We start from the raw sequence: 17,069 nt of genomic DNA, 5'->3' as shown, positions 1-17,069 counted from the left end.
AATCTTGTTTATGTTACAGAGCATGAAGGTTTAACAATGACGTCACTGACAATTTTTCCTCTCGGGTTTTTGTCTCTCGTTATTTACTGGAAAGGAGAAAAGGAAAATGCTTGGATGTGAGCTTTTGAAAGCTTTGTCGTGAGCTTGAAATTTTTGAATTTTTTATGGCAGTTATTTTTATTTTTTGAGATTTTTTCCTCTCTGAGAATTTTTAATTAATTTTTTAATTTTGTAGGCATTGAGATTTACTTACTTTTTCAGTCTATAAAGTGCTTCTGATATGATTAATCAAATTTTATATTTATTCGTATTTTCATTGAGAATATTTTCTATAAATTGTGGTGAGTTGCTATTCTTATTCACTTAGGGGACCTTTCCTTGTTATTAGTGGTTCATCCAAGATTAAAGGCCTGTAGACAAGAACGCAGGCCTGCAACATTGGATGAACTATAAGGTACAGTCGAAAAATGCAGGCCTTCGCATCTAGAATGCAGGAAATTCAGGCCTGCAGTTTTTGGCCGAACCCTTCTTATAATGAAACATATCTGATCCTTCATATTCTAATTTGAAGCCTACCCATACCTAATACACTAGGAGATGGATCAAAAAATCAAGCATAATAAGTAAATACTCCTATACTAACTAAACATACCTTAATTTTACTAATTTTTTAGAATCATGCACAATTCCCTCATCTGGAGTCTCAGGAAATTGCGTCACACTTAATCAATGTCCAACAGTTCAAGAGGAATTTAGAAAAGATCGGACGAAACTACCAGTTGTTTGTAATAAAAGTTTAAGAACAATTTGTTGCCCTACTGAAGCGTTATCTCTTGAAAATTCTTTAAGTTTTCGAGGTCGGGGAATCCCTGAATCCCAAACTCAAACAAATAATAATCAACAATATTTACGTTTGAATGAAGGTTTGTTGGAATTTGTGAATTTTTTTATATTTAGTTGACACGAATAGCACAGATCGGTTAATGGATCAAAAATCCGATTTTAGACTGACTCTGACTTGGTGTTGGGTTTGGGATTTGGTTTGAATTTGGCGGAGCCACCAATGTCTGGTGTAGGATTTTGGATCAATTAACCGATTTGTGCTATTCGGAACAGGGAAGTTGACCCAAAAATCCATTTTTCTCTACACATGCCCCTGCGGTCGACTAATCGCACCCTATTTCACGCAGAATTCCAATTCTTTTCCAAACATCCCTAACTATTATTAATCAATTCCAGTATGTACAAATTTCCGAAAAACGATGACAAAGAACGTGACAATATCCTCATTCATAATCGATGAGCCAGAAGAACTTCAATTAATTAATTATTGCAACACAAATCAAAGAGACATTGGAGTTGCTGAAAAAAATGAATTTCCACATGTTGCATATATTGTTGGAAAGAAAATTCTCAGGGATAGGAATGGAAATGTCGTCAACCCAGTGCAACAAGTTGCTGAAACAAAATGTTCTGGTTCGTTAATTACGGAAAATTTTGTGCTCACAACTGCTTTATGTGTTAGTAAAAATCTTCATTCGTCTGCAATCGTTCATTTTGGTGTTTTTAATTTGACATCGGAATTCGAAGCGCATTCAACAGTTGAAATTCCGAAACATGACTTACTGACATTTTTGGAAATTTCTTTACTCAGACTTACGAATGGAATGAGTTTGAGTGAAAGTGTAATGCCAGCATGCTTATCGTCTGTTGATAATAGTAAATTTGTGTTGAGTGGATGGACAGGATATAAATATGAATGCAATCCACTTTTGAAGAAATGGTACATACAAGGTCAAGATGTTATGAAATGTGGGAAAACAAAATTGTGTGTCGGTTCCTCTAATATCATCAATTATCATGAGGTAATGGAAATTAATTCATTTTCTTTAATGAGGAGAGATGAAGCAACTCCGTAAAAATATTAATTGAACTTTAAATTTCAGACTCTTTTACCTGCAAGTCCACTACATGTTTATCATCCTGAAAATAGCTGCCAATATATTATTAAAGGACTTTTTAAGAGAATTTTTATGGAGAAATATGAATTTGTATCTTTACAAACTTACTTGCCATGGATCGAATCCAAAATTTCTGGATAAAATCCACGTTAAGCTCCCGTTGCTTGATAAGCGTCGTCAATAGGGTTTTCAATCTTGGGATTGAATTGTACTCAATCACAGAAATGAAGTCCCCCAAGTCGTCAAAAATTGTAAAATTCTGTAAATAAATAAATATGCTCCTAAAAAATGTACTAGACTAGTTAAGATTTTTGTCCTAAAAATTGTAATAAAGTCAATTATTAACGCTTCCCTTGCTTCGATCATGAGTATTACAAGTCATCACTATTACATTAATTAACGTCAAATAGACATCATCTCCGGGTGAAATCCACGTTAAAGCCTTGACTCCCAAGCAACACAGCGGAGCATTCAAGGCTCCACTAACATCAAATCCGGTTTTCATGTGAAGAGCAAATGCCAAAATGGAGACCATATCTCATCCTAATGGGACCATATGCCCACATGGAGGCGGCTTCCTTATATAATGTTCATGTAAGAGCTTCAACGGATTTTCCTTCACTTTTGTCGCTAGGAAGAATTAATATATTTTTGTCAAGTTTTTTAAAATTTCCGAATTTTTGAAAATCAGCTATGCAATAAAAGTATTAAAATGATCAAGTATCAAAAGATTCATCTGACTTTATTATGATTTATTTGACAGCACAATATTTTCGTAATTGCCCTTTGAACTACATTATAAACTCTTATTTTATTTATTTACCATTTTAAAGCTCATTTTTACTCATAATGCTCTCAAATTTCTCAAATAATCTATGTTGATTTCGAATATTCCTTTTGTTTAGTTCTTATTTAAAAGTGATTGTGTGCAGTTTAATTACTAGCTTTAAATATCAATTAAAATATGAAGTAAGAGATTGGTTTGTTAAGTTTTGAAATTGTAGCTGAATTTTGAACTTTTGAGGAATTTAAGAGTTGTTTAAAATTTAATCAAAATTGAAGTTTTTTGGAATTTAAGTAACAATCCAACAAAAAATTAGAGGTCATACTCAAATGACGTCAGTAATAAAATTAAGCTTCCCTCTCCATTTTGTCACTGAATTCTCATTAGAAAAACTTGTGTGAAACGACACGCGACTCTCAATCTTTCACAGAAAGCATACGGAGCATAGAAATGGACAAAGATCCAGCTACAGACACTTTTCCCTCAAGCCAGATTTCTTAAAATCTGGAGGGGGGTCACGTTAGGCTGGGGCGATACTTTTGCCTATTACTACGCCATGAGCCTTAACAGACAATGAGCATGCTCTTGAGAGCTTGCTTAGCTTAAATACACTAAATTAGCATGCTAGTGAACGTTTCTCTCATCTTATTCTGCCCTTGAAAGCTTTTTGTATGCTAGGAAAGCCTTCCGGGTTTGTAATACTTTAATGTTTGAAAATGTCATAGGGTCATGGGGAAAGAGAACGGAGGGAGGTCGATTTTTTCAAATAATAGAAATGAGGGATGTTAATGTCGATACATAATAAATGATTCCATTTTCATCATTTTTCAGATATTCAATATACATAGTAGTCCTCATCATTTGGCTATCATTTGTGTCAATCAGCGAACAAGATGATAAAGATTATAACACTATATTTAATGACTTACAAGAAGAAGAAACAATTGAGACAAAACCTCATGATGGTACTTTTGTATGTATTCGAAAGTATGTGATAGAAAATCACCTAACAACGTATGAAATACAGCAAAATCCTAAGAAAATTGGAATGTTTTATATCGACTGCAAGGCAGTTATAAAAGAGTCTAAACAATTTGCCGCTGAATCAATGGCTAGTGATGAATCATTGTCAGCAGAACAAAAGGAATGTGTAAAAAATAAATTTCTTAAAGGGGATTATTTTGACAGCATGGCTGTGGCAGTTGCTCTAAGGCAAAGCAACATAATGGGATTCGATATGGCGAAAGAGAAGAATAAGTTTGTTGAAAAAATGAAGGAAATGACTAATAAACTCAATGAATGTGTCATGAAGAAGGAAAAGAAGAAGAAGGAGGAAAAGAAGGAAGAGGAGAAAAAGGAATAAATGACATCAAGAATTTGACCTATAAGACACATGGCGTAGAAATGGACTAAAACTCGATTCCTGGACAACTTGAACCTAGCCTAATACCAGAGTCAAGCTGGCCTAGGGCCGCATTTCTACTTTATGTGATCAGACCTAAGTGACATTCCTTACAAATAAAATTCATCAATAATCTTTCGATATTTTTCGAGAACAAAATGTCTTTTGACTTTTAATGTTGGCGTCAATTCTCCAGTCACAACTGTGAAGTCATTCGGAAGAATTGCAAATTTTTGTATTCTCTGTGGATTTGAGAGTGCTTGAATGTTGACTCGGTCGATGACATTTTGAAATGCTTTTAATATTTTCACATCCTTAGAGCTTAAAATGTCACTAAGTTTTGAATATTTTAAGGAGTTTTGGTCCAACCATTTTTGAGTTTCAGGTGTCAGTTCATCTTTTGGTTTGAAATTTTCGTCAATTTCAGTTTTTAATGTCAATAGAATTGTCAAGAACTTCCTTTTATCACCAACTAGAAACGCATTTGATATTGCTGGACATTCCAGCTTCACGAGATTCTCAATTCGTGTTTTCGGAATATTTTCACCACCACTCGTGATAATCATCTCCTTCTTCCGTCCAGTCAAATAAATTAAACCATTTTCATCAATTCGTCCTATGTCGCCAGTATGCAGCCATCCATCATCATCAATTGTTTCAATTGTCTGCTGTATATCATTTAAATAACCCATGAAGACATGACGTCCACGCATGCAAATTTCTCCATCACCATTTTCATCCATTTCTATAATTTTAGTTTCGGTTCCATCAAGACAAATTCCAACACTTTCGAGTGAATGAATTTGGGTTTGATGTGATGTTAAGCAATGGACTGTTGACGATTCAGTCATTCCATATGCCTCATATATAGGCATGCTTAAAGAAATGAAAAAAATTTTCGTCTCATTGCTCATCGGAGCACTGCCTGTGAATAAGAATTTACATTTTTGAAGACCTAAAGCTTCTTTAATTCTGTTAATGACAAAGTAATTTGCAAGTTTACATTTTAAGGACGATGAATTTGGTGTGAAATAATTTTCAGAGATTACATTTTGTGACCATGACAAGATTTTCCTCTTAATTAAATTAAATTCATTGATTTTTTCACTCAATTTCTCTTGAATCTTTTCGTAAATTCTTGGCACAGCAACAAAAAATGTCGGCTGGATCTCTTTAAGACATTGAACGACTGACTTAATATCTGTAAAATATACAGTACCTCCTGTGTTGATAGCAATGAATATATCAACCGCAAATGCTGTAAGATGTGACAATGGAAGGTACGAAATGAATGTATCATTTCCAGCATCCGCATAATTCATTACTTGACAAGACTTCTTTATATCCCATATTAAACTGTCATGTGACAACATGACACCTTTTGGAAATCCTGTTGTACCTGATGTATACATTATCGTGCAGCATTCATTCGGTACAATGAGCTTTAATCTTCTTTCATATTCTGTTTCAACATCATTTGTGTCAAGTTCCATTAGTTCATTCCAATTTAAAATTGCATTTTCTATGAAGTTTAAATTCATTTCAGATAATTGAATTATGTGTTTAAGATGCGGTAAATCATCGTTAATTTCATTGATTTTTTGAAGCTGTTCAAGACTGTCGATTATTAAAATTTCAGCTTTTGATGTCTCGAGGATATATTGACATGCTGTTGTACTGCTGGTTGTGTATATTGATGTTACAACGCCGCTATTAAATTGTGAGAGATTGTAAGTTAGTAGATTCTAGACATTGGGGCGTTCAGTGATTACGTAACGAGACATCGACTTTTTGACCATCACCCAACCACATTACCCACCCGCTCCGTAACAAAGGATGTACCCTCAAACTTAGATATTATTCAGATACCAATGCCAATAAAGGAACGTTCGATGATTACGTAACGCTTAAAATACCATCACAATTTGTAACAAAATAATGAGCCAAAATTTGGAATCCGTAATAAAATTGACAACCTCCTACCTCTACCCCCTCCGCTATGCGTTACGTAATTTACGTACATTCCCCAAATGGTATGACATACTCTCACTTGGTACACAAATATGCAAAAAATTCTAAATTTTCTTGCATCTTTATAAATTTTTTAAAACATGCTCTTTTTACCATGCCGAATACTTAAGAGTCAATACAGCAACAACATGCATACAATACATTTTTTCCCTTAAAAATGTAAGCTACATTAAACGACCATCACCAACTCAATTATTAGTTATTCAAGTCACAAATGTAAACCAATTTTAATTTATTTACCCAGCATGAATGGCACCCAAAGCAGCAATGACCCATTCAGGACAATTCCATGCAAGAATTGCAACAACACCACGTTCGCTCAATCCAAGCTTGATGAAAACTTTTGCCATTTTTTCCACTCGATTTTTGTATTCTTGATATGTGAGAAAATTCCATTTTCCATTTCCATTACGACTTGCCAATGCCAAATGTGATGGAAAATTTGCGACTGTCTCATTGAAAAAGTCAATTACTGTTGATGGCTTGAAATCATCTGAATTGGCTTGAATTATTACTTTGTCGTTTAAATTTGTTGCTCTGAATGTCTCCATTAGGGAATTAAATGCAGGAAATGAATCGTGAATGTCTAAAAAGTAAATGAACATTTTTCACACGTATTTTTTGAATTTATTGAATAAATTGGTGAATAATTTGACATAATGAAATTTTTTGTTATAATTTACTAGATTTGTCTGTCATGTGTTTGATGTTTTTAATTAACACGTGATATGCTTGAATCGAAAAATGGTGATTGAAGTGTATTGTCATCAGGGATTGATATCAGAGCTCAAAGTAGACTCAGAATTTTGTATGGAAAAATCGACTCAAGTTGACTTGACTCCATACAAAATCTGAGTCAACTTCGAGCTCTGATTGATACTTTGCTCACCTCAACAGTCGAGTTACTAAATGAATTTTGAAAAATTTTTCAATTCTCAATAATTGAGTCCTATAAATTCATCAATCCTTACACCAAATCTAGATTTGCAAAAGTGTTCAACTTAAAGAACCACAAGTGCTAGTACATTATACATTCACTGCATTTGGTGAAATTGATCATCATAAATTACAATAATGAGTTCATTAATATTTCTACACATTGTAACGTTCAATTTTTCATAACGCCACAGTCATTTGTGTGCACATTGATATTCAACACATTGATATCAATTATGAGTTAATTTACAAAAGTTCCACTAAAATTCAGCATTTTGTTCGTTTTTTATTCTAAATTTTTCCCAATAGTTTGCATGAAAATGTTCGTCTCACTCATGAACTGGAAAAAGTAGACCTGAAAATAAATTTTAAAAAAATTTTGAGTTTGTTGAATTTTGATTATCTAAAGCTGTCAATTGTTAACGTCATAGAAAAATTAAAAAGCTAAATCCATTTACTAATACAATAGTACAGGCCGGGATGGCAGACAGTGCAGAAAATTCGAAAAATCTGAATCAAGTGACTGTTATCTTACACATATTCTCCAACTATTTCACATCTACCCTAGACTTACTATACCTGCTCCTACTCTATGTACACCTACCTACATTTACTTTCAACTACCAAAAGATAACCTTAGGTATGCAACAAGTGCATGTGTATGAGCAAGTGTATACCAAGGTCCTGTCCCCAGATTGGCGTGAGTCTGGCTTTAGTCCGGATTTCTATTTGTCTAGCTAAAAGTCAGTGTCACGCGGGTCGTGTCCCTTCAGTGTGTGACTTAACGATAAATTATGTAGATTTCCTTATTTTTCTCAAAAACCCCAAAAAATTGAACGATTTTTAGTGTCGAGAAGATGTATTGAAACCAAAAATCCCTTAGATTTGTTCCTGTACTATTGCCACTTGAATAATAACGCTTCAGACCAACTGCTTCCATGTAAATTTTGAATATCATCGTAAACGATCTGCAGATCATTCCATAAGCTACAAAAGATAAAATCCTCACCATATAAATTGTTATTGCTTCCGCCATCTGAAAAATATGTTGTCAGCCAATTAATCTAAATTTTCAACAGCCAAAACAAGTCAATTACCCCAATTAAAACGCCATAATTTATGTAGAAAAATCCATTGGCATCAAATAAGAATTTGGAACAGTGACAATGCTGTAAGAAAAATCGTCGCTTTGAATGCGTGACACTTTCAAATTCCGATTTCCATTCAAATATTTCAGCAAGAGAATTGTCACGCTGAATTTGTATTTCATTGCAAGAATAAAACAAAACAATGATGCTGACTATTTTGCCCCATGGACACGAACACGATTCTAAAATTAAAAGAAAATATTTGATGAACTAAATTAAAATTGTTTTAAAATGTTTCATGAACACACGTGCAAAATTTGGATTATTTCCAAAAATGAATCCACCGTAAATCCAGTAAGAATCAACGATAATGTATATGACATCTCCTGTGAGGTTTAAGAGCAACATCCATTTGAAATAATCTCGACTTAATTGAATAATTTTTGCAATTTTTAAGTCAAATGTTTTAATTTTCTTTAGATTTTTCTGGACTTCCATCTCATTGCCTTCATTTTGCTGTAAGATTTTTAATCTTAAATGATTGAGGATCACTAGTCGTCCACTTATATAGTCGCAATGGAATATGAAGTATATGTACACGAGTCTATTCATGTTTAAGGAGAATAATCGTGTTTTGATTGCCAAATGCCAGCCAGGATCCGAATGCACTAGCCTGAAATATTTTAACAAATATAGTTTCTATTTTCCAAAGTGAAGGGTCGTTCCAAAGTGACGTCAGCATAAAGTAGAATGGATAAGGGCTAAATTGGATAACTTAAACAGACCAGAAAGTTATCCGGAAGCTACACGACATGGAAATGACCAAAAATTCAATCCACCGCCTTCTTTGTTCAATATCCTTGGATTTGAAATCTATCAAATCTGACCAAAACTTCGATGAAATTTGAACACAAAACAGAGTCAAATCGGCTTGAGCCTGGACTTTTACGACCATTTTTAAGTCATGTACCTTTTTTTTCAGTTAGCTCTTCATTTTTAGTTAGGGCCTTTATAATTTCGTGGGAAGAGTCAAACTTCAGTTTTGGTGCATTACTTTGAATGTCATTTTCCGAGCTCCCCAAGTGAAGGAGGCTCCGCCAGTGACCTTCTAAAGCTCCTTCAAGGCTCTCTTATTAACATCAAATGTAAACCTTCCATATGTTTACCAACAAAGACGATTTGATATTAGTAAAAGGACTTTGGCGATGCCTTAAAGATTCTCTGACGAAGCTAGATTCGTTTTGTCGCTCGGGATTGCAAACAACCGAAAAAAACCAATTTAATTTCAATATTCTTACGTTGTTACTTGAAAGATTTCAATTCCAAGTCCAACTGCCGTTATAATGAAGAATTTCGTAAGAAAGAAAACTATTCGTTTAGCACGAACTTTCCAGTAAAAATTTTCATCCAACTTTTCAAACTCTTCATTAATTTTTCCCTTCATTGTCTCAAGCTCCAAACAAATATTCCGATAGTTAAAGAAAATAATTCCATTAATCGTGAATGTTGTAATAGGTCCAAAAAGTTCAATAATGTCTGTAAATTTGCTGAGTGGATCAGTTGATATGAAGAGATTTCCTTCGATTAAGAATTGTGTTAACATTACAAGTTGAAATGCTAAATTTATGAACGTGATGAAAAAGTTGAAAACTTTCGATTGTTTAACAGCACGAAATCCAAAAATTGTGAAAATTTCCTCAAATGTGCTGTAAAAAGTTTTAACAAATTGTTTTTGATTCATTTTTTAAATGTTAAATTTTGAATAAATTGAATTGGAATTTTTAAATAAATTTGAATTTTCCTTTTAAAACGTTGAATTCTAGACTTCGTATGTTAAAATCCTTATTGACAATGAACAGAATATCTGCTTTAATTTTCTCGTAATTAGTGTGCTGTTGAAATTAATTACCCACTAATTAGCCTATTAATGCTCAATCAATCAATTTGAGCTAATAATTTTCTTTCTTAGTAATGAGATTTTCGATAATTCTATTTTTGAGCATTGCCAAAATTCAATAATAATCAGCATGTGATTTGAAAATTCAATAATATCCTCAAGATTCAATTAAAAATCAAAAGTTTTGTAAATTTTTCTTTCATTATTTTTGATGGAAATTTTCCTAACGGTCAAAATAAATTTGAAATTATGTTGCGGTGTGTTCAGTAAAATCCAAAAATCTTCAGGGATTTGAAATTGTATGAAAATTTGCAAAATCTTTAAAAACCTTAATATTGCAAATTATAACAATTTCTATGCCAACTTCATAAATGAAATGAACCTAGCAATGCAAGTAGAATCCTTACATCCAAAAATTCCCAAATGTCATTATCCAATAAATTGCAAATCTTATCAAAAAGACTTCACTTAACCCTGATATTTACAAATAATAATACGTAAATTTCCGTAAATTTAATCAGCTGTTGTGAAAAATTGTAAATTGTGAAATAAATTCAACTCTTTAAAGTATCAACTAAAGTGCAAGTTCATCAAATACTCAACATTCCAATCGTACAACTTTAAGATTACAAATTAAAAACATAAAACGTGAGTAAAATAAGTTTTTAAAAATTTATTTACACACAAAAAAGCCGACAGAAAAAGAAAATGTTAAACTTATAAAAATATTGATAATTAATACATATAATTTGTATTGAAAATAATGCCTAACATTAGTATAATAATATATTAAATGACTTATCAAAATATTTAAACAATTTTTTATCTCTTAAAATCTGATCTCAAAATCTTTATAATCGACTCTATTGATTGTATTCCAATTCTCAAATTCGCATTTCTCAATTTTTGATCCAGGACATCCGATGTGTCTGAGCCACTCGACCCTGAAACGATCGTGAGAAAGTAAAAGTTAAAAACAGATGAAAAAAGTGTTGAATTAATAAAGCAACAAATAAAAACAAAGTCGTTATTCACTTATTTCTTAAGCATCTATTTTTATAAACTAGAGCAGCAAAAAAAAGTCTCTCAAAAAAAGAATCTCATTTTGGCAGAGACGTTCTATTTTAGAATGGCTACAAACTATCTTACTCGATTTTTGAATATTCTCGATACATTTTAGACACGGATGAGAAGGTCACATCATACTTACATTTTGTCAACTTCCGGCTTAAGACCTTGCATTTTTCCTACAATTGTTCCTTTTTTGCTGTTCTTGACCCATCCTCGAATGCCTGCATTTAAGCAATTATCACGACAATGCTTTGTGAAACCGACTCCTGATTGATTAGAATTAAAATTATAATTAATTGTTGTTAAATTTGTATTGACAAGCATGGACATTCCTTCATCCAGATTAATATTTGACTACATAACACTTGGTATTTGATCAACTTCGGCTTCCTCAATCCCTTATTCAGATTACCGAATTCTTACACATTTCAGTAATTTCTGGATTTGATCATTGAATCAAATTGAATTGAGATATGATTTAAATACAAAAATGCTCACATTTCTGGTTTGCGTGTCTGCATCCCTTAACAAACTATAAGGCAAAGTTCAAAGTAAACTCGAATTTTGTATGGAAAAGTCGACTTAAGTCGAATCGACTCCATACAAAATTAGCGTCAATTTTGAAATGTAGGTCTGCCATCATTGGCCGAGTCCTAAGTGACACGAATGTTTCATACTATTTGGCAGTGTTGGACTTGATTTTCACTTGGAGTCGACCAGACTCAAGTCGACTTATCAATACTAAATCAGAATAATCTTTGAAGGCTCTACAATTTGGAAGCTAAATGTAGTCAATCCAGATTCTGTTCTAACCTATTTTATATCACTAGTGTTATATAGTCCAAAATAAAAGAGTGTCCATGCCTTTTTTTCTAAAATATGCTAAATTATTCCGAATCCACTTTACCTTGAACATGACCGAAAACTTCAAAATCACATTGTACCAGTAGATTTGTATCATCCATTCCCATAATTTTCTCTTACTTTTTAATATATTTTATATAGAAAAATAATTTATTTTTTAAATTTCACTCTCTGTAAGTGCAGTTATGTCACCGTTTATACGAACAATAAAATTGCAACTGAAATGAATGAATGAAATCGAATTTTAAAATTATTTATTTACTCTTTTCTCGCCGATCGAGAAGTGCCTTCTAGAATCAGCAACGAAAAAAAAAATTCACCTCTTTTCCTGCTTCCTTGGTATTCGACTTTCACTTCACTTCACGAAAAATGCGAAAAAAAAATTTGTTTTTTTCTCGTACGATTTTTCTTTCAGCTTTTTCGATATTTCACGAACGAATTTTCCGATCAAACTGATGCTCATCGATAGAATGTCTCTCAATATAACCGACCACTGACGTCCACTTTAATGAAAGTATAAGTCAATTAAGTAAATAAGCAACAACACGTTTCATTCTTACGACAAACGAACGGAACAACAACAAAATATTATTATTCTTTTTTGTTCCGCTCTCTTCCTTTATTTTTGTTTGTTGATGAAAAGGGAACTACGTCAAGATGAAAATTAGCGTAAGCCTTAAGATCAACAAAAGAAAAGAAAAATTGACAAGATTTTTTGGATGAAAAAAATGTTAATAATGTTGACATTTTGGGTGTAGACTCATGTCTGTCATTAGTCATTTCTTGTGTGCTAAGTGATGTAAATGACCTTCTGCCTTGAATAGAATCAATTACTATTTTTAATAGACGGAAGTTATAGACTCTCACTTTTTTGGCGATATAATTAAAATTTTCAATATAAATTGACTAAAGGAAATGATGATTGAAATGGTTTTTGTCAAGGTATGAGTGACCCTCTTTTACCTTTGATACTGAAACTTCATAAACTAGTGCTTTTCAAACTATACATATGCACACTTTATATCAGATCATTAGTAACGACAATCGGGGATTGATTCTGTTGTAATTTGTTTCTTGTCCATGTGTCTTGGCAATAAACACTATTGACTAGGAATATTTCAGGGTGCACTAAATCTAAATCAGAAGGTTTAAGTCAGCATTGGGCCACACTCTCTAGAAACCGTCGATATCTTAGTAGGGAAGAGCATTTGACAATAAGATGGCATAGGGAAGATAAGTTGGGACCCTCTTCTTTAAATTTAGTAGCTCATTTTCCGAGCAAATTCTCGATTGATGTTTCAGTCCTCGAGTAGTAATTATCGAGTGTATTTTACAAAAATGATTGACAAGCTCAAGGATTAAGTTATGAATGAAGTACACAAAATTTCAAGTTTCTGTCCCAAAGTATGGTTTAATGTGAAGCTCGACTGTGAGTGTAATAAGTGCAACTAACACAATCACTTCTCTGTGAAAAACACATCTATGTCGCATCCCTCGCATTAAGGATCCTCGCATTAGATTATAAATTCATTCAAAATAGATAATTTGAAGTAAACTGACACAAAGTTTCTCTCATAAATTCAAAAAAGTCGCTATCTAAAAATTCCTTAATATCTAAATTGATACTCACAAAATATGTATCTTTATTTATATCATTAACGACTAATTTTAGTTTAATCGCTTTCTCTCTTAAGAGATTAAAACAGACTATACGAAATGTACGTTAGCATGAAATGGTGATTCAATGTATTTTTGTGTACCATGCTTACAGTTAAAGGCCGTTAATATTTTCAACGCAATGTAGTGCGTTGTACAAAACAAAATTTTCATCTCTTAATTTGTAAACAGCCACGAGTTAAAAGATGAAGATAAGAATAAATAGAATGTGTATTAAGAGGGGAAAAAGAATTCTCTTGGATGTGCCAAAAAATATTTTCGAAAATTCCATATGCTGAAAATTTGCGTGTTTATAATTTTAAAAAGTGCTTGTGTTATTTTTGTTGATTGAAATTTTCATGGAAAGCAGGGCATTAGAACTTGTTCTTTACACAGTGTAAAGGGCACGTAAATGAAAAACATCTCTGCATGGAAGTAAAGAGTAATAAAAAATGCAATTGAAAAACTTTTTTAATTTAACAATGTTCAATTGAAACAATTGCTACAGTCAGCAGCTCTGAAAAGTATGTCCTTGAATAAATTTTTTTGGCAAAGAATGAAACATGAAACAATCTAGATTTTACTATAGTGAGTCATTAATAATTTTATTAAGATTTTAATTAATGGATTTAAATCTAATGTCTAAAGCAGTCTAAAGCTTTTAATATAATACGGATTATATTTTTAAACTGCGATGCTGTCTACAGACTTAGAAATGTAAATGAGCAGAACAATGACGTTTCTAGGTGCTATGATTTGAGTATGAAGTGATTAAGGGACAAAGTTAGGGGTTGTAGAATAAAAGCAAGAATTTAGGGATACGGGCTTGAGATTTGTGTCTCGAATAATCCTAGCAAAATGAAGAACTTTGTCTACAGAGTGAAAGAACAAGCTCATAACCCTCAAATTCTCCTTCTCGGCTACGCCACTGCTTCAAATCTGTCAGTCTTGTTGGTCATGTTGGTCAACATCTCCGAGCAGACAACTTGACATTATCTCTAGTTAACAACTAGGTCAACTAATGACATTTTTACCAGAACTTTCTATGAAATTTGTCATTTGTCGAGTTATTAACTAGACATTATGTCAAGCTATTCACTCGGGATTCCTAACAGACAAAGAGCATGTCTTAATGATACAGTAATATCACTACGGTACTAAAAAGTCTGTTAGAGTCTTTATCTGTTAGATATGAATCATCATCAACAAACTCTATCAGGGAATTCACCTTAATTACCCAAAAATCACATAAATTCGTCCACCATGAATCCTTTGAATTTTTTCTCTCAGACTTAATCTATCTTGCATGAAAAACGGCTGTTTACAATTTTCTAATTTATAATCAACAAGACGACAAAATTTTCTTCTTTTCATGTTCGAGACATTTTTCTGACACCTCTTAAATATTTGATTTGTTTGCTCACACTTTTGCGATGACTAAAAATTTTACATTAAAGAGAAAATTTATGGATGTGGGATATTTTGAGATTAATAGATTAGGCTGAAAATGACATGAGAGTGATGGTCGTTAGAGATGTTTATGGAATGCAATTAATGATTTTTAACGGATTTTAACTCTAAAATTAAGGTTTTTGAATATACTTACTTGGGTGGCCCAAGTTTGCTCGCCATACTGATCAACAGTGATCCATGCAGCCTCTCTTAGTTGGCGTCTGAAGTTGGTTCTATCGCTGGTTGCCCTTTGCGAATTATAATTACCTTTGCTGTAATAATGGAGTTTTTATAGTCATAGCCAATTAATAATGATTTGTGAGGATTTTGCATTGATATAGATAAGGCATCACAATGTTTAATGAGCTTTGTTAACAAATTTCGCAAACTACAGTAACGTTTGGAAATAACGTAACGTTTAAGAAGGTGGAAGGAGAGGGTTGGATATACAGTTTGGTTACTAAGTCCAAATTTCGGTTCAAAATTGGGCATTTTCAAAGCATTTTGGTGGGAGGAAGAGTCTAAAAACGCTATTTTTCCCGTTACGTAATTTATGAACGTCCCCTAAAAAGTTTTCCAATTAAAAAATTATTTTTGATGTTCTTTATGTTCTCACACTTATCCAACGATATACCTGACTCTCCAAAAGAGTCCATCCTCAAGAATCCACCCACAAGACATCCATAACAACCACCCAAACTGACCCAACATTTCACTTAAAAATATGCTTTTTAAAAATTCATTTTCCTCTCTCATTTCTACTTTGTAGCTAATTGGATATAATTTGTTAAGCTTATTCGATGCAAATTAAGTAAACAAGTTTTTAATTAAATTTTAAGGTACTGAAAAATGTATAAAATAAATGAAAATTTCATAAAAGGTAGAAACATCTCGTGCTGTTGCTTTAAATTTAAATATTATAAGGAAGAAATGACATCGTTAAAATTAATTTTCTTATTATTTGCTGGTTTAATGCTGTTATCATCAACAGCTAGTCAAAGTGTTATTCTACAACATGGAAAACTTTGTACATTAGAAGTAGTCGGTCATATGATGGACCAGTATGGTCGTCGATGGCCGGTATATAGAAGAGTTTGTCGTTTAGTTATTCCAGGTGCATTGGGTGATGAGGTTATCGATGATGAAGATGAAACTACCGCTTTGAAAGATGAGCATTTCAAGGATCATTCCAACCAGGAACTAAGACGAGCTATTCTTGCTAAAATATGATTCTAAATTTGCATCATGATGATGAAATTGCAAAATGTTCTAAATAAATTTCATGGAAAAAAATGATAATTTAATTGAATAATTAGCTTCAGTTTGATTCTTTTTCCAGCTTTTATTTTATTAATTTAAATTCACTGTCTCTGTCTATAATCTCATCATTAATAACATTCTCATCGACGTCGTCATCATCATCATGATCGGATATAACAATTTATAAATGGAACGGTTAAGCCTAATTATTTAGCCGAGTGCCCTCCCGTAGATTGCCTCTCAGCGGGTCACTCATAAAAATTGTGTATTAACTTGACATAAAAATTTTTCATTTCACATAAATTCACTCTGTATTAAAACTATGAAATTTGTAATGATTGTCAAGGGTTAGGCAGTGTATGAACTGAAAAATGCAATTAGTTTTTGCAAGAAGGAAGTATATTGAGTGCATAGAGCATCAAACTAATCATGACAGAAATGAAATATTGCATTTTCAATGGTCAATTTGGATTTTTGAAATTTAACGGTTTTTTGGAATTTGAATTCTGGTTTTTGGTTTTGATTGATTTTTGAGACTAAGGCCAATGCCTGGATTACATGAGAATTCTATCAAGTCTCAATCTCGACAAATTTCGAGACCGATACCGAGCCTTCCTCAGTCCGTGCCTTGACATTTAATTACAATTTTCCATAGTTTCACTAAAAA

At 32.6% G+C, this 17,069-nt stretch overlaps 4 protein-coding genes and 1 long non-coding RNA gene across 5 annotated transcripts in view; 2 read left to right on the top strand and 3 right to left on the bottom strand.

The window, feature by feature from the left end:
- Positions 1-275: 275 nt before the first annotated feature.
- Positions 276-2,692, top strand: LOC139092489 (serine protease snake-like). Its single transcript, XM_070642900.1, has 4 exons — positions 276-341; positions 675-923; positions 1,240-1,865; positions 1,947-2,692. Exons 1-4 carry the CDS (start codon positions 281-283, stop codon positions 2,100-2,102), a joined length of 1,092 nt encoding a protein of 363 aa, XP_070499001.1. The 5' UTR covers positions 276-280; the 3' UTR covers positions 2,103-2,692.
- On the bottom strand, positions 2,678-5,964 carry LOC139092488 (very long-chain-fatty-acid--CoA ligase bubblegum-like). The gene has a single exon (XM_070642899.1). The coding sequence runs from the start codon at positions 5,686-5,688 to the stop codon at positions 4,258-4,260; it is 1,431 nt and encodes a 476-aa protein (XP_070499000.1). The 5' UTR covers positions 5,689-5,964; the 3' UTR covers positions 2,678-4,257.
- Positions 5,965-7,143: 1,179 nt separating this feature from the next.
- On the bottom strand, positions 7,144-8,898 carry LOC139092486 (uncharacterized). Its single transcript, XR_011544603.1, has 4 exons — positions 8,511-8,898; positions 8,212-8,444; positions 8,124-8,150; positions 7,144-7,469 (listed from the first exon to the last, which is right to left on the bottom strand). It is a non-coding gene; the product is annotated as an uncharacterized lncRNA (long non-coding RNA).
- A 1,698-nt stretch (positions 8,899-10,596) lies between these two features.
- The window catches only part of Pgm2a (phosphoglucomutase 2), a 64,897-nt gene continuing 58,424 nt past the window's right edge, over positions 10,597-17,069 (top strand). Inside the window, exon 1 of the mRNA XM_070642868.1 lies at positions 10,597-10,747. The gene's annotated coding sequence lies outside the window, so the exon portion shown is untranslated. The remainder of the gene's footprint in view (positions 10,748-17,069) is intronic.
- LOC139092465 (acylphosphatase-2) lies at positions 10,758-12,537 on the bottom strand. The gene is made up of 4 exons (XM_070642869.1): positions 12,355-12,537; positions 12,078-12,252; positions 11,310-11,436; positions 10,758-11,043 (listed from the first exon to the last, which is right to left on the bottom strand). Exons 2-4 carry the CDS (start codon positions 12,139-12,141, stop codon positions 10,929-10,931), a joined length of 306 nt encoding a protein of 101 aa, XP_070498970.1. The 5' UTR covers positions 12,142-12,252; positions 12,355-12,537; the 3' UTR covers positions 10,758-10,928.

The sequence above is a fragment of the Chironomus tepperi genome, unplaced genomic scaffold (assembly GCF_022539635.2).
Source record: "Chironomus tepperi strain 1889 unplaced genomic scaffold, CSIRO-AGI_Ctep_v1 contig_301, whole genome shotgun sequence".
NCBI classification, from domain to species: Eukaryota; Metazoa; Arthropoda; class Insecta; order Diptera; family Chironomidae; genus Chironomus; species Chironomus tepperi.
This window is presented reverse-complemented; position numbering and strand designations above follow the sequence as displayed.

What these genes read in the sequence shown, in the direction of transcription:
- LOC139092489 (XM_070642900.1), top strand. Translation starts at nt 281, where the DNA reads ATGATTAATCAAATTTTATATTTATTCGTATTTTCATTGAGAATATTT. An exon ending in AATATTTTCTATAAATTGTG is followed by an intron (nt 342 to 674) that starts GTGAGTTGCTAT and finishes CTAATTTTTTAG; the next exon opens with AATCATGCACAATTCCCTCA. An exon ending in ATATCATCAATTATCATGAG is followed by an intron (nt 1,866 to 1,946) that starts GTAATGGAAATT and finishes TTTAAATTTCAG; the next exon opens with ACTCTTTTACCTGCAAGTCC.
- LOC139092488 (XM_070642899.1), bottom strand. Translation starts at nt 5,688, where the DNA reads ATGAATTTAAACTTCATAGAAAATGCAATTTTAAATTGGAATGAACTA.
- LOC139092465 (XM_070642869.1), bottom strand. Translation starts at nt 12,141, where the DNA reads ATGGGAATGGATGATACAAATCTACTGGTACAATGTGATTTTGAAGTT. An exon ending in AGTTTTCGGTCATGTTCAAG is followed by an intron (nt 11,437 to 12,077) that starts GTAAAGTGGATT and finishes CTAATCAATCAG; the next exon opens with GAGTCGGTTTCACAAAGCAT. An exon ending in AAGCCGGAAGTTGACAAAAT is followed by an intron (nt 11,044 to 11,309) that starts GTAAGTATGATG and finishes CGATCGTTTCAG; the next exon opens with GGTCGAGTGGCTCAGACACA.